The sequence below is a fragment of the Aspergillus welwitschiae genome, assembly GCF_003344945.1.
Source record: "Aspergillus welwitschiae strain CBS 139.54b unplaced genomic scaffold BDQ94scaffold_16, whole genome shotgun sequence".
NCBI classification, from domain to species: Eukaryota; Fungi; Ascomycota; class Eurotiomycetes; order Eurotiales; family Aspergillaceae; genus Aspergillus; species Aspergillus welwitschiae.
Window position 1 is genome coordinate 135485 of NW_020798710.1, and position 27682 is coordinate 163166.

Here is a 27682-nt window from a genome sequence, read left to right on the forward strand (position 1 = left end):
TCCGGTTTGATCGGTCACTCTCTTCCCCCCCCACAAACAGATAGTAAAAAAGAAAAATAACAACGTCCTCTTTTATCTCCCTCTGGAGGGCTTGGACGTGTCGGAATTCAGCTCGCCGATCGCAATTGCTCCATCAGAGCGAACCGAGGTGATCGCTCATCTGCCGTCTCGCGTCTGCCTGAAGAGGCTGTCCCGGACCGTAAACGCAGCAGTCCTCATCTCAAAGGCTCTGCTGCGTCTTCAATAAACGAAGGTATGTGACGTGCTACTCTACACTGTTTGCCGAGAATCCACATTGGTCTGCCCCTCCCCCGTGGCTGTTCCTGTCCACATTCCTTCCCCCCTCCAGCTCCGTCATGCCGAGTTATGCGCCGCAACACTGCTGTCAGCGTCAGCGCGACAGTCGCCGCGATAGAGCACCACACCGCGCAATCCGTGTAGTGCTAACTGCTCAGCAGCTAGCCTCCTCTTCGGTCCAGACAGCTTCTTTCGGCTATGAACGACTCCCAACCGCAATCCTTGCCGCTCACCACCCATGCCTCCCCAGCCTTGACACCCGCAGCGCCGTCCGAGCAGGACAACAATCGCTCCCCCGTTTATCCCGACCTACTGGGTGCTCCGCCCGTCCCGCCGCCAAGGACATCGTCAACCCACCGCGGTCACCATGGTTCGAGTGCAAAACCCTCCTCATCCTCCGCCGAAAAGTCCTCGAGTTCTCGTCACGGAAAGAATCGAGCCGATGACCGAAGTGCAAGCCACCGTGAGAGGAAGGGGGAGGACAGCCAATTTCGCCCGGTGAACGTGCCCGAGGAATACCCGCAGAGCACGAGCTCCCACGCGCCAGCGGCACCGTCTTCGGAGGAAAACATGGAAGGTTATGCAGGCCAGGGCGAGTTGCAGAAGGAGTCAAGCGCAGTAATCAATCAGGTCCTGGTGAGTGATCCGTCTGTGGATATCGAGCGGGAGCAGGTCCGGCAGGCCGGCTCATCGGTGTCCCCATCGACGGAAAGCGCTCCGGCATCCGGGCTGGGTTTGGTGGGAAGCGATGGTGTGGATGATGGAGGTCGAGGTGGACTACGAAGTCGGCATGATTACTCGGAGCATGCTGTCAAGCGCAAAGAGACGACGTTCGGTCAGTACATTCTGGGGCAGACGCTGGGTGAGGGCGAGTTTGGCAAGGTGAAATTGGGGTGGAAGAGAGACGGCACCATACAGGTAGCCATCAAGCTCATCCGCAGGGAGTCTCTTGGGTCGAATCCTAGCCGGTTACCCAAGATCTACCGCGAAATTTCAATCCTGCGTGACCTAGCTCACCCGAACATCGTTCGGCTCCACGAGATGGTCGAGACGGACCGTCACATCGGTATCATCATGGAGTACGCCTCTGGGGGTGAGCTCTTCGATCATATTCTGAACAATCGGTATCTCAAGGACAATTCCGCGCGACGCCTGTTTGCGCAACTCGTATCTGGTGTAGGATATCTTCACAAGAAGGGTATTGTCCATCGTGACTTGAAGCTGGAGAACCTGTTGCTGGACCGGAATCGCAACATTATCATCACCGATTTCGGCTTTGCGAATACGTTTGACCCCATGGACGAATTGGGCGATGAGATCGAATACAACCTGACTAACAAGGAGTTTGTGAAGCGGATGCGCTTAGACAGGCCCAACGCCAAGGGTCTGAGGCGAGGTGATCTGATGCAAACCAGCTGCGGAAGTCCTTGTTATGCCGCGCCGGAGCTCGTGGTTAGCGACTCACTGTACACTGGGCGCAAGGTCGACGTTTGGAGCTGTGGTGTGATTTTGGTGAGTGACTCTCAAGCAACATACCATTGCAAAGCGCTAATTAGTTTCACAGTATGCTATGCTTGCTGGATATTTGCCCTTTGACGATGATCCGGCTAACCCGGACGGTGATAATATCAACTTGTTGTACAAGTACATTGTCACCACTCCTCTAACATTCCCGGAATATGTGACCCCCCACGCTCGCGATCTTTTGAGGCGGATATTGGTGCCTGATCCACGGAAGCGAGCAGACTTGTTTGAAGTGGCTCGGCACAGCTGGCTAAGCGAGTACTCGCATATCGTTTCCCATATCACGAGCAGCACGACCAAGGTTGCGGACATTGCCACAACCACCGTCTCACAGGGTATGGATCTCGCCATGAATCCTGCAGGCTCTGCCACTAACCCGGTGTCTCGGGCAGAACCGCACAAGGAAGTGCCGTCGCTGGCACGCAGCGCGTCCGTTCGGGAGCCTCCGAAAACATACAACAATAGCCCTGTTCCCTCGGTGGGAGGACTGATCCACCATGCAGGAGATATTTCCCAAGAGCAGGCGGTCGAACGGTCCAAGACCCCTCGAGACACGAAACGACGAACGGTGCAGGTCGAATATGTTGCACCTCAGTCTCAAACTGCGCGGGGCGAGGTTCCTGCCGGCATGGATGCAGGTGTTGCGGAGCCAGCTGGGCCGTCGGAGCCTCGACCGACGAGAGCCAGGTCAAACAGTCGACCCATCGTGCCTAATATGCCGTCGGGCACTCTGGCCCGTGATTTGTCTGGCGCGTCCAACGTGCGGACTGGAGAGCCCAAGGCAGCTGCTGGCCCGGCGCCGGCACCTGTTCCTGGGCACTTGCCTCGCTCAACGTCGGATGCTTCTGCACTCACTGGGACGGCACCAACATCTGCGACTCATGCCACCCGCCCCACTACCGGTGGCTCCATGGCCTCGTTCAACGCCGGTCGTTTGCCATCACGAGGCTCTTATGGACAGCCGGTTGCACCAACGGTGGCCGCCACGAACGCCCAGGGTCGGCTCGCACAACCCAAGAGCAAGCAATATGTTATCTCCGCTCCTCTCCAGCAGCAAGATGCGTCGTCCCAACAGTCCATCGGTCAACCGAGTACACAGCAACTTCCGGCCAAGTTCAACACAACACCCCGACAAGAGCCCCCGAAGGGCCACAAGCGATCCAACACGGTTTCAAGCATTGGCGAGAAGCTGTTTGGCCGCTCTGGTTCCATTTTTGGAGGGCGAGGAGGACAGGGTAGCGGTCCTCGGCAGAAGAATGGCAAGCGTTATCCGCCTACGAGTATGAAGGAACCATACGGTGGGGATGACACCCGGATGTCGATGGATTCGCGACGCTCCATGCAATACGGATATAACCGCAAGACTAGTGAATCTGGCGTGGAAGGCCGGCCTCGAAGGTTCTCATTCCTGCCGCCATCATTCTCCCTGAAAGGATTTTCTTCCAGCAGATCGCAAACTCCTGATGAAGAGTCGCAAACAGACCGCTCTACCGAAAACCGGGTCGAACCGCGTCCGTCGACCAGTGCAATGCAGGCGCGTTCGCGCGCTGCTAGCTATGGGACCCAGGATGCCATCGGAGCAGCGCCTGAGGGTGCTCCAGGAGACGAGATCCTGACCCAGGACGAACCCATCAACTACCAGGCCCGGATTGACCAACAGTTCGCCGTACTACACTCCAACCAGTCTGGAATATACCAGCCGACATCTTACAGTGCGACCTCGGCCGAGCAAGTGTACCAGAACGATAATGACCATTATTATCGCAACCAGTACGCCAACCACTCGGCACCCAACCACTATGAGGAGTACTCCGCCCCGTATGATAAGGCGCCGCGGCCGTCGATGCAGGCTGGTCGACCTGGGCGCGGGACTGGCGTTTTACCCAAGAACCACCGCAAGTTTGCAGATGCCTACGAGTACGAACGCGACTTGGCGCACCGGCCTGGCAGCTCTGGCGCAGCCAGAAAAGTGATGGATTTCTTCCGTCGGCGGGCCAAGTCGAGAGCTGGCGATGACCGATAGGCTGGCTTCTTGGTCTTGAAATCTATCTAATATCATCTTGTCACAATACAACTCACTGAACTCGACATAACCGGTCAGTGCAGAATTGGTTACCGCGGTCGAACAATGACAAATGACAAGCAGTCCCAGTCTCATGACCTGCTTGCGATTTGGGAATGGAGCGTATGGCAATGCCCAGGAAGGCGACGCAGGTGCTCTGGCATTCACCGCATACCCAGGATCCTCGAGAGAAAGCGAGGATGGGTTCGACGGAACGACGGGTCTCGACTGGAGCCTCTTGGTTTGGAGGTGGCATTTGAGGCGACCAGGCTCCTGGAAATCAGCATTAAAGAGCAGAATGGTTAATTGGATACCCCCGTGATACCCACGCAAAATTCGTCCCTTCTGTTGCTTGCACCTATCGATTTGTCCTCGCATTGTACCAGCAACCGTTTGTTCCCGCATACATATCCCCATCTTGCATTTGAATATCCCCTGTTTCCCATAAAGCCTTATTTCCTTTGTTCAAATTCTCGTTTTCCTTTCCCTGTCACTATAGTACTGATTGTAAATTGATTTCTTTTCTGACTCCCCCATTGATTATTTGTGCTTTTGTTCTTTTTTCCCCTTCTTCTAGGACGTGGTGTCCTTGGTGTGCTACGGCTATTTACATTCCTATTGATCAGGATTATTTTGTGGTTAATTTAATACGTTTATTGTGATCGCACAACCCGGCCTCTGTTGATTTTGATGTGGTACTTGTTTTGAACCGGTAGTGAGGATGACTTGGTTGGAGCATTACCAGTGCATTGAGCGCATGTCGATTACCCTAGCATCTATTTCCATAACTTCATGCCCTTGGGGGCCACAATTCATAGTATAGTGCGATCCACAACCCTTGATTGATAGTGATTGGGGCTTTGCAGAATCCCTGTCTAGCGTGAGCGGATATACCGTCTATTGATAGTAGCCGTAGCTGCAGCTAACTTCAGCCCATCGAAAGAAGTAGAAAGAAAGAAACGAAGTCGTGGCTTAGATGTGATCCCCTCTTTTTATCCTTGTCGTCTACCCCTCTTTTCTTTCCCACTATCTAGTATCTACAGATAACACTCTCAGCTGAGGCTGTACCTGAAACGAACTAACCAAACTAGATCCAAAGATAGTGGTGATGACCATGCAGCCAGTGGTCTGATTTGCATGTGGTCTGTGAGTAGTGAGTACAGTAAGTCGCCTGCCGTCTCTGAACTATATCTGAAACAACCCGCTGTTTGCTTACTTACCTTAGCTTGGTGTTGCTTAGTAGGGCATTTGGACCGGGTTATGTGTTTTAGTTGGATATAGTACGGAGTACTTGCGGCATTTATCTCCTCCTGTTGTGCTGCTCGGGCTGAGTGTCAGCCGCTATCTAGTATCTAGATAGTAGATCAGATTTTAGGTTGCATATGCATTAGCTGAGGGGGGATAATTATATAGTTTTGGACCCCAAGGGGATGTTGTTGTTTTGTTGGGATGGGTGCATAGATAGATGGCTACTGACTAGGGGGTGTGTGTTGTCTGTGATGTCTGTCAATCAGTCAGCCTTGCGAGTAGCTCACTACCTACCAACTAACTAATTGACCCCCACGATAGTAGTTTTGGATCTACTCAGTTAGTTAGTTAGGATACTGCTCACAAGACATATTACTATTCCCAGGTGTTAGACGGATGATGTATGGTCTACAATGGCACAGTGGCATAAGCAACTAACTAGCTATTATACAACTATCTACTCACCATCAAATAGTAATTGCGGAAATAAAAATGAAAGTGAACGATCAATTGACTTGGATAGAGAACACATTTAGTATAAATCTGCTCAGAAACAAAAATGTATGACAAGAGTGGGATTCGAACCCACGCCATCTTACGATGATCAGGAAGCTGTGAAGCTGGGTATTAAGGTGGACCTTAACCTGACGCCTTGGACCAACTCGGCCATCTTGCCTTGAGATGTTATTTGCTGAGGGATTAGTGGTATATGAGTCTGCTTGAGTATATATAGATATATTCTTGTGGGGGATCCTTGGTTCTTATTGGGTGTGGGTGGGGGACGGGGATGCGATGGGGGAATGGATGGTCTTGTGTGTGAGGGAAGATTAGGACTCGGGTAATAGGGTCTGAGAGAGGAGATGTGTTCATTACTACAGTGGTGGTATATTACATCAAGATTAAACTGAGGGGTGTCCAGAAATGGCTCACGACGCGGAAAGCGAGTATTCCATGAAGCCTAGCGATTTATATATGACCGCAATATAGAGGTCAATGACATCCCAAGTAACCGAAGAAGCACACCGGCATCATTGTCACTAACCCACAAAAGCGAATGGCTTCGTCCACTGTCCAAGTTACCTCGATGCTTAAGCCGCCGCAGCATCCGTTTTGGAGAACGTGTTGTGTAAAACGACCGATACCATAACTTATATGACAGAAGCGAGTGGCTTCGTCCATTGTCATCGAAGTCTCGATCATCAACCCGCCCAGGCAGGTCCGTTTTGGAGAACCCGTTGTATAGAACCACCGGCCTGTGGTTTAATTAAACACCCAGAAATCTTCTCCCTGTCTCCCTTAACTCAACCGCCAACCCGGCCATAAAGAGGTCTGCCTTGTACTCCCATATCGAGGTAGATTAGTGCACTAGAGGTTGATTCATGAATACCGATCGGCACTTTGTCGAAATTATCCCTAATTGAAAAGTCACACCAAACCCAGCTGAGACGCCCTATAGTCTTAGGAGGTAGTCAGTGTGGCCGCTACAGCACGCCAGATCGCTTCATTTGTAGTATCGCTGGCCATCCTTGAAACCGAGAGGGAACAGGAGCGATATAGTCGGAGGCCGAGGCTACTAGGTTTTAAAGTAGAAAACGGGCAGAGAAAGAGCCGGAAGATTCTGGATGGTTGTGACCGGTTGCCGTGTAGTAAGGTTACTGCTAAGCTTCTTTACTAGGCGCCCTCGTCCTTATCGCCGTCTTCATTTGTGGAATAACAACGTCATTTGTGGGTGCTGCTGTAGCATGCCAGAGTTATTGACTAACACTTTAAGGCGTCGCTCATTCTCTGCTTCGAGAGACTTTTCTTCGATCTCGAATCTGGCATGGTGTCCGTGGGCGTGTGTTGACTTCGAATGCCAAAGTGAATACTCCATCAGCTAACAATAATTGCAAGTGCTTGGATAAGTATTGAGCCAAACTTGCTATTTTGTTTTGCTTTGGGCTACTAATGACTTCGATGTTCTCACCGTAGTCTTAGGCAATGTGGTTTCGTGTGTGCCACTTCAAAAGCTTCTTGGTCTCGTTCTAATCGGCTTGCATGTAGACCGCGGCCCATGGACTTCTGCCGCAGCCAGCAACAGTCAGCCAATGCTGCCCACATGTGGGTTATTTTTGTAGTCTTGGTGTGGCCAATCACAGTCGGCAATTTGCTGCCTACAGGTGTGTTCCAAAAGTGCAACCATCGCACATTGCTTCGAGAAACTGAGTATGTTCGAAGCTGCTATTCGATCGGGTCCAGAGTATTTCTATATCTCTGGTTCTCTTTCCTCTCCCTTGAGTAGTGAGGATAGATATGTTTGCCACATGAGGAAGTCCTTCACTTTGTGCTCTGGGGCAAGTATTTCCAGGCATTCCATGTAAATTTTCCAGCCATAAACGGCAGTCGACCAATCCTGCTGGCATGTTCCTCCAAGAGCAATGCAACAAGGTATTGCTTCGAAAGATTGAGCCAATCCCAGTAGTGTCTCGAATTTGGCGGAGAAGATCTTCGTCTTCGCCCCCGCCTGCAATATATGGTGTCGTTCTCACCATATCATGGCATGAAGATAATGAGAATCATGCATATCAGTCCATCGCAAATGCCTGAGATATGAGCTCCTCGTAAATGTCTCGTAGGACACGGCCCACGTGTCAGTTGGGCCCATACGCCTTATTGTCGAGGACCCGATCATATGGCTAACAATCACTCCTTCTCGGCCGTCATGATGCTTTTATATGGTTGCATCGATATCGTCGAGGTAATATCATATGGTTTTGCACCGACACAGCAGTAGCCTTGGCTTTGGAAGAACAGCTAGAACCCTCATTTAGCAACCTTTCCATGTCTTATCGCAAAGGCATACATGGAGAAGTAAGATAACCGATAAAACGCCCTTTCCTGGTGCTGGAGTAGATGTCAGCTTATGCATTCTTAGCGGGCCGTCTCACCAGCCCCAAACATAAAGATGACATACATAGACTGACCGTTGTCAGCAGACATCTTTATTAAATGATGGCTGAACCGCCCCAAAGTATTTCACAATCCCCCACGTGATTGTGGTTCTTGACTCTTATAGCGATGTTATTCCCGATAATCGATGTTGTGTTCTAAGACTCGGGACAACGATGTGGCTTTGTTAATCTCGGGTACTCTCTCGTAGTATCCCTTCGTTGTCTTGGTTCGAAATGTCTCTTCTGGACGTGCGAATACTTTGTAGATGTATTCGGCCCTCTTGGATCAGGGAAAAACCATTTACTCCAGGCATCCAATGGCGGGAGTAACGCGAGGTTTGAAGCAGAGAAAGTAGCTTAGTATTGTAGCAATGTGCTTTATATGAGAATGTCATATATCATTCATAGAAGGTACCTGTCATCGGCTATACTCTTTCTAGCCAAATGGCCCAATGAATCGAGAAGATACTAGGAGATAGACCCTATCGAGCAAAAATGATTTATTAGAAAGATTAGAGAGATTACAAAGTAAGAAACACAAGAGACGAGAGAAAATTGGCTGTTTATATACTACGGGGCCAAGCAGCGCTTAGTCGTGAATCCGGACCATATTGTGTGAATCTGTATACAATACTGTGAATAGGATATGAATACAAAATGATTTTCATCTCAACCCGGTGAAGCAGCAAGAGGGGTGGGAGAGAAAAAGTGTCACTGCAGAAAGCAGTGACGGCGGAGATTATATCACTCAGTCAAGCAAAATTCACATTGCGGTTCATACATACACGAAGCTGAGATGAGCCCTACCAGAGCCGCATCCGAAGCCGTTGCAAGGACCCTGGTAAGCACGCCTTTTTAGCGCATACAATCAGGCTATACAAAGTATCTATATAGCTATTGAAGTATATTTAGAATGTCCTATACTACACAGCCTTAAACTAGCGATATGCTAACACGCTCACCTGACAGTAATGCATATGGACCCCGGTAGGATATCTCGGCTCATTGCACCAATCACATTTTGGATCTGCATCTTCGGCTAATTTGAAACCACTGCTAATTGAATGATAACTGCGGCTTACATTGTAGCGATGAAACTAGATGGTTGATATTTATTGTTAGCTAATGGTGCTGACCATCCTTGCTATGATGACGCTCGCACACCAACATAAATATTACACGGACGGGAGACTAAGATATCCCTTGGTCCGAAACGTCGAATGAGCATTCGATTCCGACCCAAAGCGATGATACAATCGTAGTGGATCCTATTATGAAACTAGCGCGAATCACGCAACCCGGGTTATACTATCCAGCAGACTAGTCCAAACCATCGACACCGGAGGGAGGATAAGCCAGTAATGGAAAGGGTCTTATCTTCCGTAATGATATTAGCCCAGCTATATTACATTAAATGAGAGCATATAACATGAACAAGGCAAGATGGCCGAGTTGGTCCAAGGCGTCAGGTTAAGGTCCACCTTAATACCCAGCTTCACAGCTTCCTGATCATCGTAAGATGGCGTGGGTTCGAATCCCACTCTTGTCATTTCTTTTTTATTTTTTCTTCTTCCCCCCACACCGATTGATCTTAAGACGTGGGAGACGGCGTGGATGGAAGTTGATAGATAGTAACTCAGTTCTTTTTCTACATCTATCATCGCCATCATTTTCTTTGGGGGTTTTTGCAGGCCCGACGCTGTTCGTCCTTTTCTCCTCCTGCCTAACTCCCACCCAGCCGCGGACATATGTAATAAACCTTAACATGAGCGTAAGCATAACCATAAGTAAGCATAAGCATCAACCCCCACCATCCCAACGACAATAAGAAAAATCTACTTATTTCTTATGTCATATCATCCCATCACCTCAATAAGTAACCAGCTTCACCGACCGGAAATTTTCTACAAAAAGAAAGGATGCGAACCAAGAAGAATCAACAAGAAAGCAAAAGAAATCGATGATCATCTCGGTGAAACACCGTCCGTCCACCTACCTATCCCATCCGCTTGTCCATCCTGCATCATGACAAGGAAATCCGAGGGAAAGGAGGTGGCTCGGATAAAAGGGTTATTCACACCGTTCTATTGTAAACATAAGCTCTTCCAATCATGGAGTACCAACCCCCAAGGTAGTATACTGGAATATCCAAGTATGTACGTAGTATGTGTCATGGACAGCCAAGTCCGGTGTGCAGACGTACGCGGACATGCATATCCGGATGCATTTGTTTCTGTATCTGTTTGAGTGAATGTATGCCTGTATGTAAGTCGGCTCGGTTAGAGAAGGAAGGGGGCTGGTGGTGGTCGGTGGGGTGATAAGGATATTGAAGGTATCACCATTGTCCTGATAATATAACTCGTTATCAATATTACTATAGCTGATGGCTATTATGCTTACAAGGGAACGTGCGTAAGTTATTCTAATGGGTGAAATTGGTAATAGGAATATAACATTGGTGGAACCATCGTATAGATAGATGAACAAACCTGAAAAAAAAAGGGTCAGTAATAAAAGTAAACCTACTTCGCAGAAAGTGGTGTGGGAGTTGGGCTGAGTTGGGTGCAGCAGCAGCAGCAGCAGCAGCAGCGACATGCTTGCGTTGCCCGCGGATGTACGTATCTCAGCATCCGGAGAGGCAAGTTGCAGCTCTGTGCAGACCCCGTGACCAGCACATCCATACTGCAAGTTGTCACCGGGGGTTGGGGCTAGATCTGAGATCGCGCCGTTCTGGTCTGGTCTGGTTCAGATAGCATCGCTGCCATGGCCCACTAGTTATCTATGGAACCCTGCCGGGCCCTTTTACTCCGACGCATGGACGGAGTACGCCGTACGGTGTGCAGCCATGTTTAATTTAACTAATTTCAGGTCTACAAGGTTCAGGGTTCAGCTCTGTTTACTTTTTTTTCTTTCTTATCTACACCTTAGACTACAGGGCAATCATTCAAGGGGTTACGCTGGCTTGGCAACTCCAAAAAGGGTTGATCGGCAGAATCTATCATTGCTTGGCTGTGCAACAGGAACTGCGGTTTATCTGATGGCACAATGCTTGGCACATATCAATGGACCCTTGGCAGTCATTCAGGATTGTCTGGGCAGCGCAGCCCAGGCAAGGAGTATGGTATCATTATGATTGTGCAAGAGGCTATGAACATGAGGTGTAGACTTGGCGTAGAGTATAATGGCAAAAGCAATGAATCTTGCAACCCCCCCAAAAAAGAAAACATCGGGCCCCGCACTTCGTTTCCCCCGAATGGTCGCTCGGTCCAATAACGTCAGATATCCATGACAAGAACTAGTAGTGATCTTCCTTCGGTCTGCGGGGTGAGACTTTAGGCCCCGTTAGACGATGAGGTGCGAGGCAAGGAAATCGTGTCCAGCGCGATTCGTCGAATTGAAATTGCTTCTATTGCCAGAAGCTTAGTTGCTAGGCGAAGCGGCGTCGCGGGTGTCGACGCCCAGGTAGAGGAAGCCGCTAGGGAGACGACTGAATCCAGGGCGCTGCGCAGTTTCGCTGGTCGTGGAAGACTGGCTGCTGGAGCGCTCACGAACCTGCGTCGAGGTAGAGAGAGGAGCCGACTCGGTAGGGGCCAGGACAAGGAACTTGGAGGTGGGGGTGTAGGTGAACATGGTGATTGATGGATGAGTTGACAAGGAGTCTCTTGAAAGCAGGTAAATTGGCAAAGTCTTAAAGTGACTTGGAATCAAGTAGAGAGAACTTTTCTTGCAGAGTTGCTTGGAGGAAAGAGGATGGATGAGAATTTCATCGGCTGGAATCGGCCACCCTTATATAGCTATGGCAGAGCTCAGCCAAGCCATTATCGCAGCAGGGAAGAGGGGTTGACCGGAGATGGTGTCGATCAGGCGAGCTACCGATTCTAGCCCAGCTGCAGAAAGCAGATAAGTGGAGGGACAAGCAGTGGCTTGCCTATTCCTCATACCCGACGGTGGACCGGGACACGCTGTAATTCACATGCCTGCGAAACGGACTATCACAAAGGAGGGGCTGAGAACGTCATCCTTGAAAATCCCCCCTTCCCATGCATCTCTTGGCTCTGGCAATAGTCATACCCGAGCAGGATGCGGTGGACATTCTGGTTGGGTGAGCTGGGCCTGGGGGTCCCCGACACAAGCATCAGGACCGCCACGACTCCGAACCTAGCCTCGGATGATCAGCAACCAAGAGCCGTGGCCAAGGCACTATTGATTGAGACCGAACCGTCCCGTGACGAGCTCTGGAGGAACGTGGAAGGAAAAGAGGCGATAAGAGGCGACGTCAGGAACAAAGTGAGTTTTTGTCCATTCTTGGGGGGCAAAAGAAGCGGGCCTGCCAAGTCGTTGCTGCATTCTTTTTCTGTTCTTTCCTGTGGATTTCTGGTTATGTTCCCCAGGCCACATGACCCCCCCGGAATTTCATGGTTGTTTCCCGCTGCTGCAACTTCTGCTTCCCCTCGGAGATCGCCTTCTAACATTCCCTTCCTCGGGAGATCTTGACTTGGGCAGCCACATCTGCTTTCCAATTGAAATGATCCGAATCTTTCCTCCCCCCTTGCTTGATAGAAGCGAAAGAAGCCGCTAGAAAACAGCATTGCTCGGGGAAAGGACTAGACCATTGTGTGAAGTCGGAAGCTTCAGGGAACGGGAAGCTGGGAACACCCGACGGGCGGAGATGGTGGTCCGGGGGAAGGTTCCATGGTAAAGGGTTGAGTTGAATGGACTGACTAGTGGACAATTTAATGAGACTAGCAGGTCCCCTCTCCGGATTAATAACGAGGCGTGAGAACGAGACGAAGGGAGTTCTGGAGGGAGTAAAAAAAGAACAACAAAACCAGAGGAAGTATGAAGCCAAGCAAGCAGGCGGCTCAAACCAGCCCGGGATCACGTGGCTGACATGAGATGCGCGCAAGAATCAACCACAGCGACTAGAAAACCAAGCCCCCTTCAGGAACAGGCCAAAACCCAGGTTCAGGCCAGGAACCATCACGCGTCGGTCCCATCACCGGCGCCGTTCCCCCTCCCGGGAGCCAACGGCGGCTAAAAGATGGCCGTGCCCGCTGGTTGAAACCTGTCGACCGTCGCCGTTTTAGCGCCTTCGGGCCCTGCGCCGTATCGCCCTGAGTGGCGCGGCCACCCAGCGGCTGAAAGGGCTCAGTGAAACATGCAGAGGCCCATGGAAAAAGCGCCGCAAGTGCTGTGCCGACTTTCTGAACTCCATGACCTCGCTGCCTTAGCCCGATGTTTCCCATTCAGCCTAGCTGCTGGTGGTTGATCATGGAAAATCGATAGGCGGAGACGGTCTGGCTGGCACTGCCGAATTACTCCAGTTAGCCTCGGCCGTGGTAGACCTGGCTCACTATCACACCAACGCCGTAATATCCCAGGCCCATGGGGAAACTACGCTAAGTAACGCTCGGTTGCTGGCTCGCGCTGATGTCGGATAACTTCTGGCCCCCGAGCTATTCCCAACAACTGGAGCCAAGAGGAGGGAAAGGCAGTCAGGCTCATGTGTTCAGGCTTTGTGGATGTCACTGATATCACCAACTGCGTCAAGGTTCTGGGTCTCAGACATTGGTCACTGGCAAAGCTATGACCCAACGTGCCTGTGACGGCACAGCAGTTCTTGCATGTTCATCTCTTTAGCTTCCGCATGTCGGCTCCGGGACTCTGACACACCTTGTTGATCCCAGCGACCCGCAGCAGGATGATGTTTGACGTGGGACAGGATGCACTCTTAGGAACTGCGGCGGCCCCTGACAGGAGCAGGTGGCTCATGGATCAACTAATCCTGCGCAGCCTTTTCTAGCCAAACAGCGCCAGGTGCCAGACGGTCAGACCAAGCTGGTGGGGGTGATTCCCCGAACTCTGATATCGGCGCGATCATATTGGACTGCCGGTGGCCATGCGAATCCTGGCTCCTCCGCTCCCGTTCAATCCGGTGTCAAGGACACATGATAGCGAGAGAACAGTCGCCAGATGTGCGCCTTGATGAGTGGATCTGGTCGTCTGCGGTCTTGCATTCGTCAGATGCTCTGGTCCGGGACTCATTCTAGACTGCAGCATGACCCCCTTCGCAGTCGAACTACTGTTGGTCGTGTGCGGGGACTGATTTGATAATTCAATTGTTGGGTTTGCGCCTGCATATCCTGACGGGTCTTTCCCTGCCGCAGGAAGGACGTGTAGATGTGAAGATGATGTCAACCTTCGCATGATGCAGCAGCGGAAGTCTAATGCGTTCCTTTGCCCCCCCACCATCCTCGAGAGGCTCACATCACCTTCGGCCGATGCATGACCATGCTAGTCAGATACGCGTTCATTTTCCTATCTTGGAAAAGATGCCTTCCCAGGCTGATCCCAGATGGGGGTGATCTCAGGCTTTCTGATTCGCATAGCCGCCAGTCCGCTGGGAGGGAGGGGGAGCATCAAAGGCATTGAGATGCATATGCAGACTGAATCATATGTTGGGATACTGTTATATTAAAATTTTTACCTGGAAGGATGATTCGAGTGTGATGTAGATCGAATCACCAACTGATTCTCCGGTTCAACGGCTCTATTGGTCCGTGTTGAGGGAGGGCTGAGCCCAAAAAAATGGGAAAAGAGAACCGAGTGCAGGGAAAAGAAAGGAAGAAAAAGCAAGATGCAAGCCGTAGTTAGTTTCCCGTTCCTTGCCTAACCTTCTTCTGACGGTCATCCATCCATTCATTTTTGACTCTTTTCGCTGCGATGTGATCACCACAACCCCCCAAGACTTACCACCACTGCCACAACAACACAACAAATGATTTATGATTTTATTATTTTTTCTTACTTAACCGCCATTTAATTTTTGCATAGAAAAATTATTTTCTCTTAGTCGTGATTGGCCGGGTTGAGTCACAAACTGGCCCTACGCCAACTGAACAATTGTGGGCGTAGACTGGCGTTGTTGCGGCACAGTCAACCGCAGTCATCTTTATCATTTGGGATTCTGATTCGAGACTCACCACCACCACAACCACACTTACTGCTCCTACTACGGACGTACCAACGGTTGTTACCACCACCACTACCTGCCAGTAGTCCAGGAGACTGCATTCTCAATTATTTAAAGCCCCCTTCGCACTCCCCCATCGGACAATCAGAACCATCATCAATCCATCAAAGCAATCAAGCAAGCAAAAGCAATCCAGCTAGCTCAGCTCAGCCTGACCACAACTTCTCAAACTTCACATTCTCTCACAATCTTCTACTTTCTATCTACTCTTGCTCCCGCACTTTCTAAGTGCTCCTCTCTACGACTATCTTACTGCAACTCCACCAGTTTCAGGTCCCTTCCCCAGTCTCCTCCCACCGCCACTATGTGCTCCCAGTACTTCTTCAAGTACGACTGCGGCTGCACCGTCGCTGAGGGTGATGTCGTCTACTGCGCCAAGCGAGGGACCTCCTGCACTGGCGTCAGACAGCAGATCCGCCGCCGAGAGGGCTACAACTGCCCTAACCACGGTGGCTAGATAGTTTCATGCTATGCCCTTTCCCCCTCCTCCTCCGGGGGGTGGGTGCCACAGGTTAGTGAGTTGCCGAAGATCCACTCGCGCCTAACTTCCAGCCCCAGATCCATCCATAAAGGGAAGGGATACGTTCGTGAACTAACGGTTTCTGGCCCCAGGGTTGATTGCTACTCTACCTTACTAGCTAGATTGAACGGCATAGTAAGGTAGTGAGCCTGTTTGAGGAGAAGGAGGGGGAGAAGAAATCCAGGTTCGGGTTGTTTCGATGACAACGATTTTTTTCCAATTATCGATATCCGCCCTCTTGTGTGTCTTGTCTGGAGATATTCGCGCGCAGACATGATGGGGGCGGATATTAGGAGAAGTGACAACCGGATCTGAGATGGGGACGGACGGTTATCTGGCATCTTCTGTTTCTTTTTTCGTCTTTTTTCTTATTTTCCAGTTTTGAGTTTCGGTTTTGATTTTATCGTTTGGTTCCCTTTGTTCGCGATTAGCCTGTTGAAAATCGCAAAAAAAAGAAAAAGTCAGAAAAAAAAAATTCATCAGGGAGGACAAATTGAGGTTTCAAATTGGCATCGCTCGCACCTGATTATTCTGTTTATTTGTCTTTTCATCTGTTCTCATCATCATCATTGTCATTGTTACTGTCTGTCGTTGTTATTGAGATCATTTCGGCTTCTTATTTTATTTTATTTTTTTTTCTGTTTCACCACTCATCGCCATCGCCGCACACACCCCAGATTTGCATCATCTGCATATGTTAGTCACTTCGTTAGTTTTCTGATTTCTTCCCTGCGTTTCATACCACTTCCGTTCCGTTCCTTCATCTATGATTTGATTTGATTTGATTCGATTTATTTTTTCCCCCGGGAGGCACATGTCGATCATCAGGAGGAACACTAACTCATGCTTATTATTCCCATCCACATGTCATTGTTGTCTGTTTCCTTTTGATTTCTCGGCGGCATCCGTCTCTCTTTTCGCTATTTCGCACTTGGCATTGCGCTGCATTGGTGTGTGTGCTTTGCTTTGCTTTGCTGTAAAGTGTGGATTTTTGTCATCGTTGTCCCCTTTTTGTTTGTAACTACTATATAAGTAGTTATTTAGTTCGCTTGTCGGCTTATGCGACGCTCATTTATCATTCGTCTATTTTACTTCATTTTATATTGGGTCTTTGAGTAGTTGATGTCATTTATAGCTACCTAGTAAGTAGAGTAGTTGGGACTGGGTCATCATCATCAGCTGATACTTTCTATCTATCCATAGTATTACTACTATATCCTTTAGTATGTATTTAGCTCCTCCTACTACTCTGATGGTAACGATGATGATGATGATGATGATGATGTTCACGAGATGTGGATGCCTTGCTGGTGCCACCCTCAACTGTATTATTTCAGTTAAGTTACCTACTTGTTACTAATCTCATACTATATTAAAGCGTGAGGAGATAGTATGTGGTGCAACTTGGTCATATGGTTCGATTTGCAAGACCCTCCTTTCCCCTCACTCAATTTATTTTTCTTCCATCTACATGATTTAGTTTCACATGGGAAAGACAAGAAAATCAATGCAGAGAGAAAGAGGCACAGACAAAAGATTCACACCAGCGCGGCAATTCTGTCGGACCCAAAACCAACTACTGACTCGGAGGGGCCGACTAGACTACTAGTAGATTATGACAAGACCCATCCGGCCCATGGAACCATGGTTGACGGCGCTTAGGTGTGACAAATCCTCCACCACTACTGCCTTTGTCGCCCTACTTCCTCGTGGCGCGAGTCAACAGGATGGGGAAATCCTCCACATCGATGGTTACCTTTGCCGCGCAAACCATCAACAGTGGGTGAGGAAGAATCCCGGAGTACTCTCGGAGATACTAGGTGCAAATGGTGTTAGTTCTTCCTCCTCTTCCATTTCGCATCACAGTTTTCAACTACGCTTTTCATCGTTAGGGGTCTAGGGGGTAAAAAAAGTCGGCCGCAAATTTGTGTGTGTGCGTACGCGGAATGCAGATAGGCTCCAATGGGTCCTCCTACCCTACACGAGAGGGGGGACCAACTAACGAGAAAATTCTCTTCGACCCTGATTAGCACCGCACATCACCGGCTGCATTAGCACCGCATACGCTTTTTATCACCTGATGTCCAACGGGCAAATCAGGTGCAGTAAACGGGGCACAGACGCGAGTTGTCTGGTGGCAAGAGATGCTGACTGGTGCCAACGAGTCTCGCCGATGGATGGGGGTTCCCGGAGCCAGTAAGGGTAGGAACTCCGCGCGTATATCGGGGATTCTGAAAAGTGAAAACCCAGTGCAACTGGGGCCTGCCAGGCGCTAGGTCGGGGTTGCTGTGTCCAACGACAATGCTTGAAAATTTGAATGCAGTGTAGCTGTGCCCCTCTTTTTCTCCGGCTTCGCTGGCGTGGAAAGGAAGAACACTGCGTCAAAGTGACGGGGGTGTACGGTTTCTGGAGCAATGTTCCGACCACATGAGAAATCAGTGTTGTGTGGCGTACCCCCCTTCGCGTCTTCATGTGTTATCGGCTGCTCTGTTTCTGAGAGAAACGCGGGCCATACGGCACTTTGGATCGGCTTTGGGGGGTGAATTAACAGGTTGTTAAACCTGGTCAGGCCTCGAGGCAGATACCGGGGGTAAAAGTTTAAAAAGTTACAAGAGAGGGGTTATTAGCAAGCCAGGTTTACCTGTTCATCCCTTCTATAGAGGGGAAAACCCCTAGCAGGCCAATAGTAGCTGGTACTAGACTCGCCAGTGTTGGGTCCCAGATAGCCTAGCTCAGTCGTGATTGAGCCGCGCCGATGAATAGCACTTGTTGGTCACAGTATTGTTGTACGGCGGTCCCAGAGCGACCCCTGGAGCAGCAGGCGTGCGCTGCCAGTGTACACCGCTTGAGTAATGCTCAGAACAGCGCCGCAGAGCTGTGCCATCACCCTTAGACCGGCGATGGGCGGGAGGGACCTGGGGAACCAGAATGCTGGGACAGTAAACCTAAAGCGGTGTGGGCACCGACTGCGCCGCTCAGGCCAACCAAAACTTATACCAGGGTCATTTGAAAGTCCTAGGGAAGCCAGCTTTTAACTCTGGTCACTGTCAGACTCCATTGTGACCGTTGGAGGCCGAAAGAAGGCATTGTGGTAGCATTGGATTGTCGTTGGGGCATTGATGGCGGTCACGTTGTCGCGATCTCACGTGATGCGCACCAGCTGCAAGAACCGCCGAAGCGCGACAAAAACAAGCGCCAACTCCGACTCTCCGATTCTCGACGTCACCGACAAGAATGGTCTGAAAAGCTAATCGGCCTGGTGTTCACTTTGTTTCAGGTTTTTTTTCCCCAGGGTTCTAGAATCAATTCTCGAATCCTTTCCTTTTCTTTTCTCTGTCATCACCCACGGATAGAAGGCCGTTTTGCACATGTAATGTCCATAGAAGTTGACTGGGGCGCCGCAACTTCCGGTCCCGACGGAGAGGCTTTGGCCGAGCGCATCCGCTCTTTTATTCATGACAAGTTCCAGCAGGTTGCTCTGCCACGCTTTATCCGATCAGTACAAGTCCATTCTTTCGACTTCGGGACGATCCCGCCTGAGCTCGAGATCAAGGACCTTTGCGAACCGTTCGCCGACTTCTATGAAGAAGATGAAGACGATGAAGCGTCCGATGTATCTGAGGGACTTGTCTCCGGGCATGGTTCACCGTGGCATGGGACTCATCCAGAGCTCAATGAATCATCTTTCCGCGACGATAATGCAATAAATCAATCGCTGCGTGATCCTTTTACCGAAGGCTTCCAGCCCTCGGCCTTGCGATCTCCCATAGCTCTTAGCGACCATCTCAATCCGCATTTCCGCTCCGGCACTCCTGGTATACCCGGAGGTACATCGACCCTAGGCTACCATCTGATGTCACTTGGTGGGCTTTCAGGGACGCAGACACCCCTTGCTGCAGTTGCAGGCGGATCTCCGTTCGCAGGCGGATGGAATGATTCTGGGATGATGGGCCCTGGTAATAGGGGGCGTCCACCGCCTCCAATTTTTACTGCCCACCAATCGCGTCCGGAAGCCGACATTGACAGCAGTAATCCGACTTCGCGCCCATCAACATCAAGCACGTTACCTTCTCATCCATCCGGGTCCAATAAAAATAATGGTGATGGAGCAGGAGGTCCTGACCATGGATCACACCCCGAAGAGCATGGACATTTAGATGACCCTACTTCGGAAGAGCCTCTGCGATTTCCTCGAATGAGAGAGCGCCGGCCCGAGGATTTTCAAGTACTGTGTCACGCCAAATACGCGGGTGATGTGCGGCTGTCATTGACAGCGGAAATTCTTCTGGACTATCCTATGCCCAGTTTCGTGGGACTACCCTTGAAACTAAATGTCACAGGGATCACGTTTGATGGTGTTGCAGTGGTCGCGTACATCCGCAAGCGGGTCCACTTCTGCTTCCTGTCATCCGAAGATGCGGACGCGCTGATTGGGTCTGATCAGCCGGACGTCGGTGCTCAAACCGAGTATTCACGCTCTGGCGGGGATGCGACCGTCTCTGCAAAGCGACAGGGTGGACTGCTGCAAGAAATCCGAGTTGAGAGTGAGATTGGTCGGAAAGAAGATGGCAAACAAGTCCTCAAGAACGTCGGCAAAGTGGAACGGTTTGTGCTCGCACAGGTGCGGCGGATATTCGAGGAGGAGCTCGTCTATCCTAGTTTCTGGACATTCCTGGTCTAGTTGTGCTGTAGATATGGGCCGCGGAAGAACATTGTCAACTCGCATTGGTCTAAACCCGTGAGGATTTAGGGTTTGATCGACTATTTGAGTCCTACCGTGTGCTCCAGACCGCCTCGAACCCACCGATTTGTCAGAAACAGGCACTAAGACTGCAGTGTTTTATATCCAATTTAGCGCATGCATCTCTCCTCCCTAGCGATTGAAGAATCATGCCTAAACTTCCTTCAGGGGCAATGTAGCCACAAACCTCATCGCTTGCGGGAAAGCGTTCCTGGCACAAATCCTTCCTGTCAGACCCCACGCGCATCTCTGTCATACCTGCCAATTACCTTAACAACTGACTGCTCTTGTCGCCACCCCCTTGTTTCTCGTGACGTAGCAGTCAATGTAAGTAATTCCTCACTACTACCTTATACTTGGTAGTAGCAGGCCAGCCAAGCGTATTCAAGTTCCACACAGGAAAGAACTGATGACCACCCCTCCAAGTACAACGAATTCATTGCTAGCCATCTCACCTTGAATAGAATGAAACAGACAGCCGGCATTGGCTACAGTTCCATTAGTCCATTTCCTAGTCTAAGACACATACTTATCTGGTCATGCCAAGTTAGCTGACATGAAGCCAACCGAACTCTGCAAACCAAACCTCATGATCCTTGTGACAGGCCCACACCCCTCGGAACGGCCCCAGGCGGGAAGAGTAGGGCGGGAACCAGTGGATTTTCTTCACTCCCTCGCTTGCTCATTACTTTCATTCTCGTTCTCTTCGTCTCTCGTCAGCGTTTGATTCCTTAAGTTGGTGGGTGGGGGCGTCTGTCAGCTGGTGTCTACCTGACTGTCTCTAGCATTATGAGCAGGTTAGCTGACGAAAATTGATGAAAACAATGAGGGATTAATGGCTTAGCTGGTAGCTATTGTACGATGTAGACAAAGCACTCGTAATTATTTGCTAAGGTGGGACTTGTCTGATCGCCATGAGGAGTCAGGGTGAGAGGTTGTAAATGGTTTTCGGGTATAGTAGCAGCTGTTGTTGCTCTTCAGGGTAAGAAGGATGGAGATTCAAGAAATGTTGCAGTGAGTAGAAGAAGGTTTCGGTTCTTGGACATTGTACTTGGGAGTCGTATTGAGTGTGAGAATCCTATCTTTGGTGGTTGTTGTTGTTGTGAGTAAACTGCGGTGTTGATCAAAGAGGAACGATGGAACCGCAAGCAGGTGCTTCGACCTGATCGTTGGCCCCTCTTTCTACATTGGGTTTTGATCTGAGAGTTATTGACTACTGTATTTTTCAAATGTTGGCAATGGCGTATATTTGTATCTGTGGATGTATCGCTCTTGTGTTTACCGAATGCCTACATTTTGATTTAGACAATGGTATTTTTGCTCCATTGTAAGTGATAACCCAGATGAGCCAGATAATCCTAAGTTTTGCAATGACAACTTCTTTCCCGAAAACTGCACCAGTATGATCCACTCCACCAATGCGCTTCAAGATAACAGCTGGTTCATCCGACCAACAGGCGGTCGTTGTCAACATTCCGCCTCATCCAGACCCGATAGATATGGTAACCGAAATGCACATAAGAGGGTAGCTTGCAGACGGCGTGATGTACAATCAATCAGCCCCAAAGAGCGATCAATTTACAGTCCCGACTGGCCTAACAAGCTCACGATTGTATTTCTCGCGGCACACCCAAGAGAGGTCTACTGGTCCTTCTTGGGAGCCTCATCCTTCTCACCAGACACCTGATCACCAAGCTTGTGGTATTCGCGGGTGAGACCCTCACACTGCTTCTTCAGGGTCTCAATGTCACGGTCCTTGGCTGCAAGCTCCTCCTTCAGACGGCCGATTTCACCGATTTCACCGGCCTGCGCAAGACGAGCGGAGTCCTTACCGCCAGCCTTCTTGTCACCCTCAAGGAGTCTGACTCTGTCCTCAAGACGGAGGACGTCAAGGATCATGGTGTAAGTGCGATTGAGGATAAGAGACAGGAAGAGGGTGAATCCACAGAGGTACATGTTGCGCTGCGAGTAGAACTTCCGGGCTTGGACTTCCATGCGATCGGTACCGAGAGCGGCGGCTCTGTGGCGAAAGCTAGGTCAGTAACTGTTTCAGTGCAATGCTAAAAAGGGCCTGGATCGTCGGAAGCATACCCCATGGTGCCTCCCTCTTTGCCGAAGGAAGCCAGCTCCAGCTGCACACGGTATACGCGGTTGACACTATCGATGAAGAGGATGAGGATAAAGATGAATGTGATCTATAGCTTGATGAGTAATTGCAAATGTTAGACAATGTTTAATAACATACCTTTAATCCATATTGTAATTTAGCTACTATCGGACTTTCCGAAATGAAAGCGAAGAGCTTCCTCTTCACGGTGAATGGAAGAGGGATGATGAGGCCCATGAAGACCGCCATCTCAAACACCAAGAGGCAGAAAACCTATTACCATATTGTAAGCACATGTTGATGCGACATATTATCTGATGATCCGGGAGTGCGCGGGTCAGGGGCTGCAGGCCGCAGGCTGCAACAATCCCGAACTCCATGCCATTGCGGGAAGAGTCAACAACAAATGGCGGTACGTACGAGGCTGTAGTAAAGAGTCATATTGTCTAATGTTGTAGTTCAATAAACTTCCGGCAGATGCTTCAAAATGCAAGTCTGGCTGGATATCCAGCAGTGGTTGTGGGGTTTGTTTTGCAAAGATAAACAAAGGTGCGAGGTAACACGCAAGAGGAGTTGAAAAACCTGAAGGATCGATCAGGCGTAAGGCGGACAATGTTTATCAAAGAAGTACTCCTAGCTAATATACTGGCATGAACAGTGCCAGAACAGAGCAGCGGTTGGGCAGTTCAGGAGATGAGGTGGTCTTTTTGCAGTTTCTGGTGAGAGGAAGACGTCATTACCGCCCGGAGCTGTGATCGTGCACGTGACTATATCGACCGCGGCTCAGCCTGCCGTCTACGTCATAGCAACAGGGTTTATCTAAAGTGTGTAGTTCTCATTGCATATGATTGCTAGCTGTGGTATGTACATCATCTCTATGCGTTAATCCTAATCTAGACGGTGTGTGTTTAACCCTCCGCTTCGTCATACGAGTTGGACTTGTGCTTGGGCTCGAACTTGGAGTCCTTATGAGCCGGTCCGAGGAACATCTCCCTAGAAGGCTGTTAGAATGAGTTCGAAAGAGTGAGCCGGTCAGAAGAAGGTACTTACGAGATCTTGAGCCAATCCTTGTAGTTGGCACTGGCCAGCAGTGTCTCAAGCTCATTTCGGCCTCTGAAAGCCGGGGGCCGGTCGTTAATGTAGGGGGGAAGATGCTCGAGCAACCCGATAGGTACATAGCGACGAGTGAAGCTCAGCCATTCCATCAAGAAGCGTCTAGTCGTACCAACACCGTGCTCATCGGATCCCCATGCCTCCAGACCGTACTTACAGAACTTCTCAATCATTGCCAAACGTTCCGTAGCAGACTTGTCAAGGTACTGGCCCGCCTGAATTTCCTCGAACAGCCAAGGCTTGATCAGAGGACCGCGACCAAGCATAACAGCATCAACGCCAGCATTGTTGATGTGGTTATCGTAGTCAACATGAGAGTAGCAGTCACCGTTACCCAGGAAGTAAACCTTCCCGCCGTTTGGCTGCGTCCGGGCGTCAGGCTCCCGGATGGTATCCGTCACCGCGTCAGTCTTCTCGTTCAGGCGCTTGATCAAGGCGGCACATTCGGAGATGTATTCCCAATCAGCTTGTCTGGTGTAACGCTGCTGTCTGCTACGGCCGTGAAGAGTGATAGCCGCTGCACCTGCGGCGCCGTCGTGATGAAGCAGACTGGTTTCGTAGCCCCCAAGCAGCAAACGCTCCGTCAGTTTCAAGGCGTTCGGATTGTTGTCCTTCGTTCCCATACGGATCTTGACCGTGATAGGAATCTGATCCGAAACAGTGTTCATGCCACGAATGATCTTCTCGAGCTTCGACGGGTGCTCCAGAAGAGCAGAGCCAGCACCATCCTTGAAGACGAGGTCAATCGGGCAGCCACAGTTCAGATCGATGACACGCAGGTTTGGAGTAACTTTAGCCAGTGCCTCTGTAGCCTTGAACGCCTGCCAGGGCTTGTTTGCTGCAATTTGAGCACCAAACTTCATGTCCTTGGAGTTGTCATAGCCCTGCACGATGTCTGCCCCGGGCAGCATCGTGGGAGGGAGCATCTCCGACTCATGGGCTCGCATTAAGGCCCACTCCGACTTGTTACCCTGGATCAAGGGCAAGCTCATGGCCATCTCAGAATAGGTAAATTGTGCGCCAAGCTCGACGCAAAGTCTTCGGAAAGGCATGTTGCCTTGGGTAGTCAAAGGCGCCAGTGCCGGTGTCTCGGGTCCAAAGTACAGTCGGCGCTTCTCTGATGGCATGAATGGCGGCTCAACGTACATAGCCCGGTTCTCCTCCTTTTCGTCCTTGCTATCTGCATCCTTAGATTCTGCATCCTTAGACTCTCCATCCTTGGTTTCAGCTCCTACGGGCGCAGCACGATGCCGTTTGTGGAGCTCCTTCTCAATGGTCCTAGATGTGTTTTCCAGCCAAGCACTATACGGCCCAGCTCTTGGGAAGTCCATCTTCCTCCTCGCCAAGGCAATTTTATCCTCCATCGAAGCAACATTCACAGCCCCGTCCTCTCCAGCAAAGGGAACAAGCCGCTGAACCTTCTTCTTGCGCTCCTCATCCTCAATAAAAACCAACTCTTTCCTTCCATCGGCAGTCTCTCGCTCCTCCGAGTGTGAACCGACAAAACGACATTTCCAGCCCACGAAGCACTTTCCGTGGACATCCCAGACAGGACACATGCCATTGAACGTCGTAAGATCTTCCCGCTTATGCTCCTTCAAGTATGTGCGCAGGTCATGCTCGTACCGACACTTTTCACCGAAAGTGCACTCGGCAGGAGAGAATTCAGGCCTGAAGTTGACACTAGAGCACAATCCTTTCGCATCCTCGGATCGACCAAACGTGCGGTTCGTATTCTGACCAGTCTTCTTCTTTTTCTTCTTTCCATTCTGCTCATCGGCGCGCCCGTCGTGGTGTGCAGCTTCCGCAGCATCGTCAGCGTTGGCATCGGAAGCGGTCTGGCCTCTCGTGGGTTGTTGGTCGATAATAAACCTAGCAGAGGAAGTCGGTTAGAGCGGGCGCATCGCAAACAGATTTAGGTCAATCACATACTCGGGCTTGATAGGAGCAACGCCCTTCATACGCGGGGCGGGCGCATCAGCCGTTTGTCCGTTAGAATCCGCCGAATCATCGAGTCTGGCTTTCTTCGAGGGTGGCTCCTGGGCCTGGTGGTCTGCAGCGGCATCGCCATTCTCCGGATCACGCTTGGGCGCATTAGCCTCTGGAGCGGGCAGCTGTTCCTGAGCGGTTGTCGGCTCCATTGTGAACAGTCGCTTTCCTCGAGAGAAAGGAAGGAAATGACTACCGAATTACCAAAGGGACTGGACTGCGCAATGCGACAATTGGGCTAGAATCAGCGCGTCTTGTGATCCAGACCCTTTCCGAATTCAAAAAGATGCCGGTCGGTCCTCGAGAATCTCCGCAATCAATCTAATGCGGGCAAAAATTTCGAGGGGTGCAGTTTGTAAGGTTTGCACTGGCAGTGGCGTTCACGGCAGTTCCAGCGTGGCGGTACGGAGGCGGTCAGGGCGTTGCTTACCAGTACTTAGTGGCGGTGCGGACCCGCGGGCAACTGTTGTTTTGACAGCCAATCCCTGAGGTGCTGTTACGATGGGCGGTACACGCGGTAAAATGGAAGCGATCCTTTGCCGTCGCCTTACCGGGCAACCTCCTTCTCCCCCATCCATTACAAACGTCGAACACACTAGCGTAATCTTACTATACATACTGAGCAAGAGCCCCACCGAAGTTGAACCTAGTCTTGCAATGCTCACATTTTCTGGGTTTCTAGAAGAACTTAAACGACCCGTTTGATGGGGGGGTAGATCAATGCTGAGAAAGTCAACCACCTGTCGTTGACTAGCTTAGCAAACGCCGTCGGTCTCGCATCGAGCCTACCCACCATCAGGATTCCAATCAAGGCATAGTCTCCGTATGCTGTCGCTCCGCCCATCACTGTGATCGATCGTACTTGTCGAATGTTACGACGACTGTGGGATATGCCTCCACCACAGTGGCAAGGATCATTAATACATCTGGAAGACAAGAACTTCCTACAAAAGTATTCAAGACAAATACTACATCGGAGATATATCCGACTGGCGACCATTCAACACCTCCATCACGTTCACCACTACAACAGTACTAATCATCTCCTCAAACTTCAGTAACAACCCAGAAAGTCAATTCCATCTTGGCAAGAAGGTCACAGGACTACGAATACGCCTCTAGCATTGGGCAATTTCGAAACGATGCGAAGATCTCCTGCGCCTCTTACTTTTAGTCACTCTGCTTAGCGCTTGTACCTGCTGATCTGTTATGTCCTGATGAGGATTAACTACCCTCCCCCATGCATCATGTTACATGTACATTAAAATCGTCTGTTGTGTAAGCCTGACCTTACGGGATAAAGTCCGGGGGGAGAGGAACGTCGGGATGCGTCTACTTTACTGCAGTGATAGTCCAGTGCATAACTATGGGGTTGGTTGTTTATGGCCTTGAGCGATTTCTCAGTGCTATTTACGTATGCTGCATACTGGCTTTCCCCCCTTTTTTTGCATTTGGATGGGTGGATATTATGTGTATGGGTTGCTGCAGTATAATCTGCATGAGGCAGGTACAGGTTGAAGGGGTTGCATTGCGGTTCGTTGTAAAGTGGATGGATCATGGTATCCACATCAAGGGACAAAAGCACATGTGGCATTCCAGGAACCGTGGACGTGGAAATGGAAGGGTGGCAAATTGGTTCTATTTATTGCTGAGCAGTACGTATATATATTGGTATTTCTGGGAATTTATGGCTCTTGTAAGCTTACGCAACTGTACGACATAGATGCGTAGATTATTTGAAGATATTGGTGCTTCGGGATAGTTCATTAGGCATCATGTGCTGTGAGTAGTACCGTGTATGTAAGGGGAGTACTACTAATTCATGTACATAATCGACCATGTATGGGATCCGTCACTTGTGTCTCCCAGTCATCCCAGAATGCAGGTGCCTGATTAGAGTAGCGGCTGTAAGGTGACTACTACTGTAGGAATGCTTATTGATCAGAGTGCGGATGGCAGCAATACTCCGAAAAGCGGTATATACGTTGTAGCGTACACGCGGAGTCTTCGGGATAATACCTGGTGGATACAGGCGCCTCACTTGACTCAAATTAGGTTCGGTAAAACGCAGCCGAGGTATTCGAGGGTTGAGACATGGATGAAACAAACGGATGGCGC

At 50.2% G+C, this 27682-nt stretch overlaps 11 protein-coding genes and 2 non-coding genes across 13 annotated transcripts; 6 read left to right on the plus strand and 7 right to left on the minus strand.

Moving 5' to 3' along the window:
• Nucleotides 1–495: 495 nt before the first annotated feature.
• BDQ94DRAFT_159465 (putative serine/threonine protein kinase (Kin4)) lies at nucleotides 496–3844 on the plus strand (the record flags this gene model as incomplete). The annotated part of the gene is made up of 2 exons (XM_026769077.1): nucleotides 496–1809; nucleotides 1862–3844. 2 exons carry the CDS (start codon nucleotides 496–498, stop codon nucleotides 3842–3844), a joined length of 3297 nt encoding a protein of 1098 aa, XP_026626202.1.
• Nucleotides 3845–5695: 1851 nt separating this feature from the next.
• Nucleotides 5696–5807, minus strand: BDQ94DRAFT_t153. Its single transcript has one exon. It is a non-coding gene; the product is annotated as a tRNA-Leu (tRNA).
• Nucleotides 5808–9498: 3691 nt separating this feature from the next.
• On the plus strand, nucleotides 9499–9610 carry BDQ94DRAFT_t139. The gene has a single exon. It is a non-coding gene; the product is annotated as a tRNA-Leu (tRNA).
• On the minus strand, nucleotides 9530–9879 carry BDQ94DRAFT_143753 (uncharacterized protein). Its single transcript, XM_026766307.1, has one exon. It carries the CDS (start codon nucleotides 9844–9846, stop codon nucleotides 9619–9621), a length of 228 nt encoding a protein of 75 aa, XP_026626203.1. The 5' UTR covers nucleotides 9847–9879; the 3' UTR covers nucleotides 9530–9618.
• BDQ94DRAFT_143754 (uncharacterized protein) lies at nucleotides 9880–10410 on the plus strand. The gene has a single exon (XM_026766308.1). The coding sequence runs from the start codon at nucleotides 9910–9912 to the stop codon at nucleotides 10306–10308; it is 399 nt and encodes a 132-aa protein (XP_026626204.1). The 5' UTR covers nucleotides 9880–9909; the 3' UTR covers nucleotides 10309–10410.
• Nucleotides 10411–11046: 636 nt separating this feature from the next.
• Nucleotides 11047–11882, plus strand: BDQ94DRAFT_143755 (uncharacterized protein). Its single transcript, XM_026766309.1, has one exon. The coding sequence runs from the start codon at nucleotides 11107–11109 to the stop codon at nucleotides 11332–11334; it is 228 nt and encodes a 75-aa protein (XP_026626205.1). The 5' UTR covers nucleotides 11047–11106; the 3' UTR covers nucleotides 11335–11882.
• Nucleotides 11482–11691, minus strand: BDQ94DRAFT_170351 (uncharacterized protein; the record flags this gene model as incomplete). Its single annotated transcript, XM_026771472.1, has 2 exons — nucleotides 11482–11562; nucleotides 11614–11691. The coding sequence occupies 2 exons, from the start codon at nucleotides 11689–11691 to the stop codon at nucleotides 11482–11484; spliced, it is 159 nt and encodes a 52-aa protein (XP_026626206.1).
• Nucleotides 11883–12992, minus strand: BDQ94DRAFT_143756 (uncharacterized protein). Its single transcript, XM_026766310.1, has one exon. It carries the CDS (start codon nucleotides 12648–12650, stop codon nucleotides 12234–12236), a length of 417 nt encoding a protein of 138 aa, XP_026626207.1. The 5' UTR covers nucleotides 12651–12992; the 3' UTR covers nucleotides 11883–12233.
• Nucleotides 12993–15432: 2440 nt separating this feature from the next.
• BDQ94DRAFT_143758 (uncharacterized protein) lies at nucleotides 15433–16692 on the minus strand (the record flags this gene model as incomplete). The annotated part of the gene is made up of 2 exons (XM_026766311.1): nucleotides 15707–16692; nucleotides 15433–15609 (listed from the first exon to the last, which is right to left on the minus strand). A coding segment is annotated over exon 1 (235 nt), but the record flags the coding sequence as incomplete, so codon positions are not given.
• A 492-nt stretch (nucleotides 16693–17184) lies between these two features.
• BDQ94DRAFT_143759 (uncharacterized protein) lies at nucleotides 17185–17620 on the plus strand. Its single transcript, XM_026766312.1, has one exon. It carries the CDS (start codon nucleotides 17230–17232, stop codon nucleotides 17512–17514), a length of 285 nt encoding a protein of 94 aa, XP_026626209.1. The 5' UTR covers nucleotides 17185–17229; the 3' UTR covers nucleotides 17515–17620.
• Nucleotides 17621–18821: 1201 nt separating this feature from the next.
• On the plus strand, nucleotides 18822–20630 carry mdm12 (ERMES complex subunit MDM12). The gene is made up of 2 exons (XM_026775515.1): nucleotides 18822–20470; nucleotides 20524–20630. Exon 1 carries the CDS (start codon nucleotides 18988–18990, stop codon nucleotides 20293–20295), a length of 1308 nt encoding a protein of 435 aa, XP_026626210.1. The 5' UTR covers nucleotides 18822–18987; the 3' UTR covers nucleotides 20296–20470; nucleotides 20524–20630.
• Nucleotides 20631–21912: 1282 nt separating this feature from the next.
• Nucleotides 21913–23173, minus strand: BDQ94DRAFT_33562 (putative BAP31 domain protein). Its single transcript, XM_026775514.1, has 4 exons — nucleotides 22883–23173; nucleotides 22601–22735; nucleotides 22447–22550; nucleotides 21913–22387 (listed from the first exon to the last, which is right to left on the minus strand). The coding sequence occupies exons 1-4, from the start codon at nucleotides 22901–22903 to the stop codon at nucleotides 21997–21999; spliced, it is 651 nt and encodes a 216-aa protein (XP_026626211.1). The 5' UTR covers nucleotides 22904–23173; the 3' UTR covers nucleotides 21913–21996.
• Nucleotides 23174–23275: 102 nt separating this feature from the next.
• dus3 (tRNA dihydrouridine synthase DUS3) lies at nucleotides 23276–25877 on the minus strand. The gene is made up of 3 exons (XM_026766313.1): nucleotides 25508–25877; nucleotides 23513–25447; nucleotides 23276–23455 (listed from the first exon to the last, which is right to left on the minus strand). The coding sequence occupies exons 1-3, from the start codon at nucleotides 25714–25716 to the stop codon at nucleotides 23371–23373; spliced, it is 2229 nt and encodes a 742-aa protein (XP_026626212.1). The 5' UTR covers nucleotides 25717–25877; the 3' UTR covers nucleotides 23276–23370.
• Nucleotides 25878–27682: the final 1805 nt, after the last annotated feature.

Excerpts from the sequence above, each read along its gene's own strand:
- BDQ94DRAFT_143755 (XM_026766309.1), top strand. The coding sequence starts at position 11,107 with ATGCTTGGCACATATCAATGGACCCTTGGCAGTCATTCAGGATTGTCT.
- mdm12 (XM_026775515.1), top strand. The coding sequence starts at position 18,988 with ATGTCCATAGAAGTTGACTGGGGCGCCGCAACTTCCGGTCCCGACGGA.
- BDQ94DRAFT_143754 (XM_026766308.1), top strand. The coding sequence starts at position 9,910 with ATGTCATATCATCCCATCACCTCAATAAGTAACCAGCTTCACCGACCG.
- BDQ94DRAFT_143753 (XM_026766307.1), bottom strand. The coding sequence starts at position 9,846 with ATGGTTATGCTTACGCTCATGTTAAGGTTTATTACATATGTCCGCGGC.
- BDQ94DRAFT_143756 (XM_026766310.1), bottom strand. The coding sequence starts at position 12,650 with ATGCTGTTTTCTAGCGGCTTCTTTCGCTTCTATCAAGCAAGGGGGGAG.
- dus3 (XM_026766313.1), bottom strand. The coding sequence starts at position 25,716 with ATGGAGCCGACAACCGCTCAGGAACAGCTGCCCGCTCCAGAGGCTAAT. Across the intron at positions 25,448-25,507 it reads GTTGCTCCTATCAAGCCCGA|GTTTATTATCGACCAACAAC; the intron begins GTATGTGATTGA and ends TTCCTCTGCTAG. Across the intron at positions 23,456-23,512 it reads AAGGATTGGCTCAAGATCTC|GGAGATGTTCCTCGGACCGG; the intron begins GTAAGTACCTTC and ends ACAGCCTTCTAG.
- BDQ94DRAFT_143759 (XM_026766312.1), top strand. The coding sequence starts at position 17,230 with ATGACAAGACCCATCCGGCCCATGGAACCATGGTTGACGGCGCTTAGG.
- BDQ94DRAFT_33562 (XM_026775514.1), bottom strand. The coding sequence starts at position 22,903 with ATGACTCTTTACTACAGCCTC. Across the intron at positions 22,551-22,600 it reads AATTACAATATGGATTAAAG|ATCACATTCATCTTTATCCT; the intron begins GTATGTTATTAA and ends ATCAAGCTATAG. Across the intron at positions 22,388-22,446 it reads AAAGAGGGAGGCACCATGGG|CTTTCGCCACAGAGCCGCCG; the intron begins GTATGCTTCCGA and ends TTACTGACCTAG.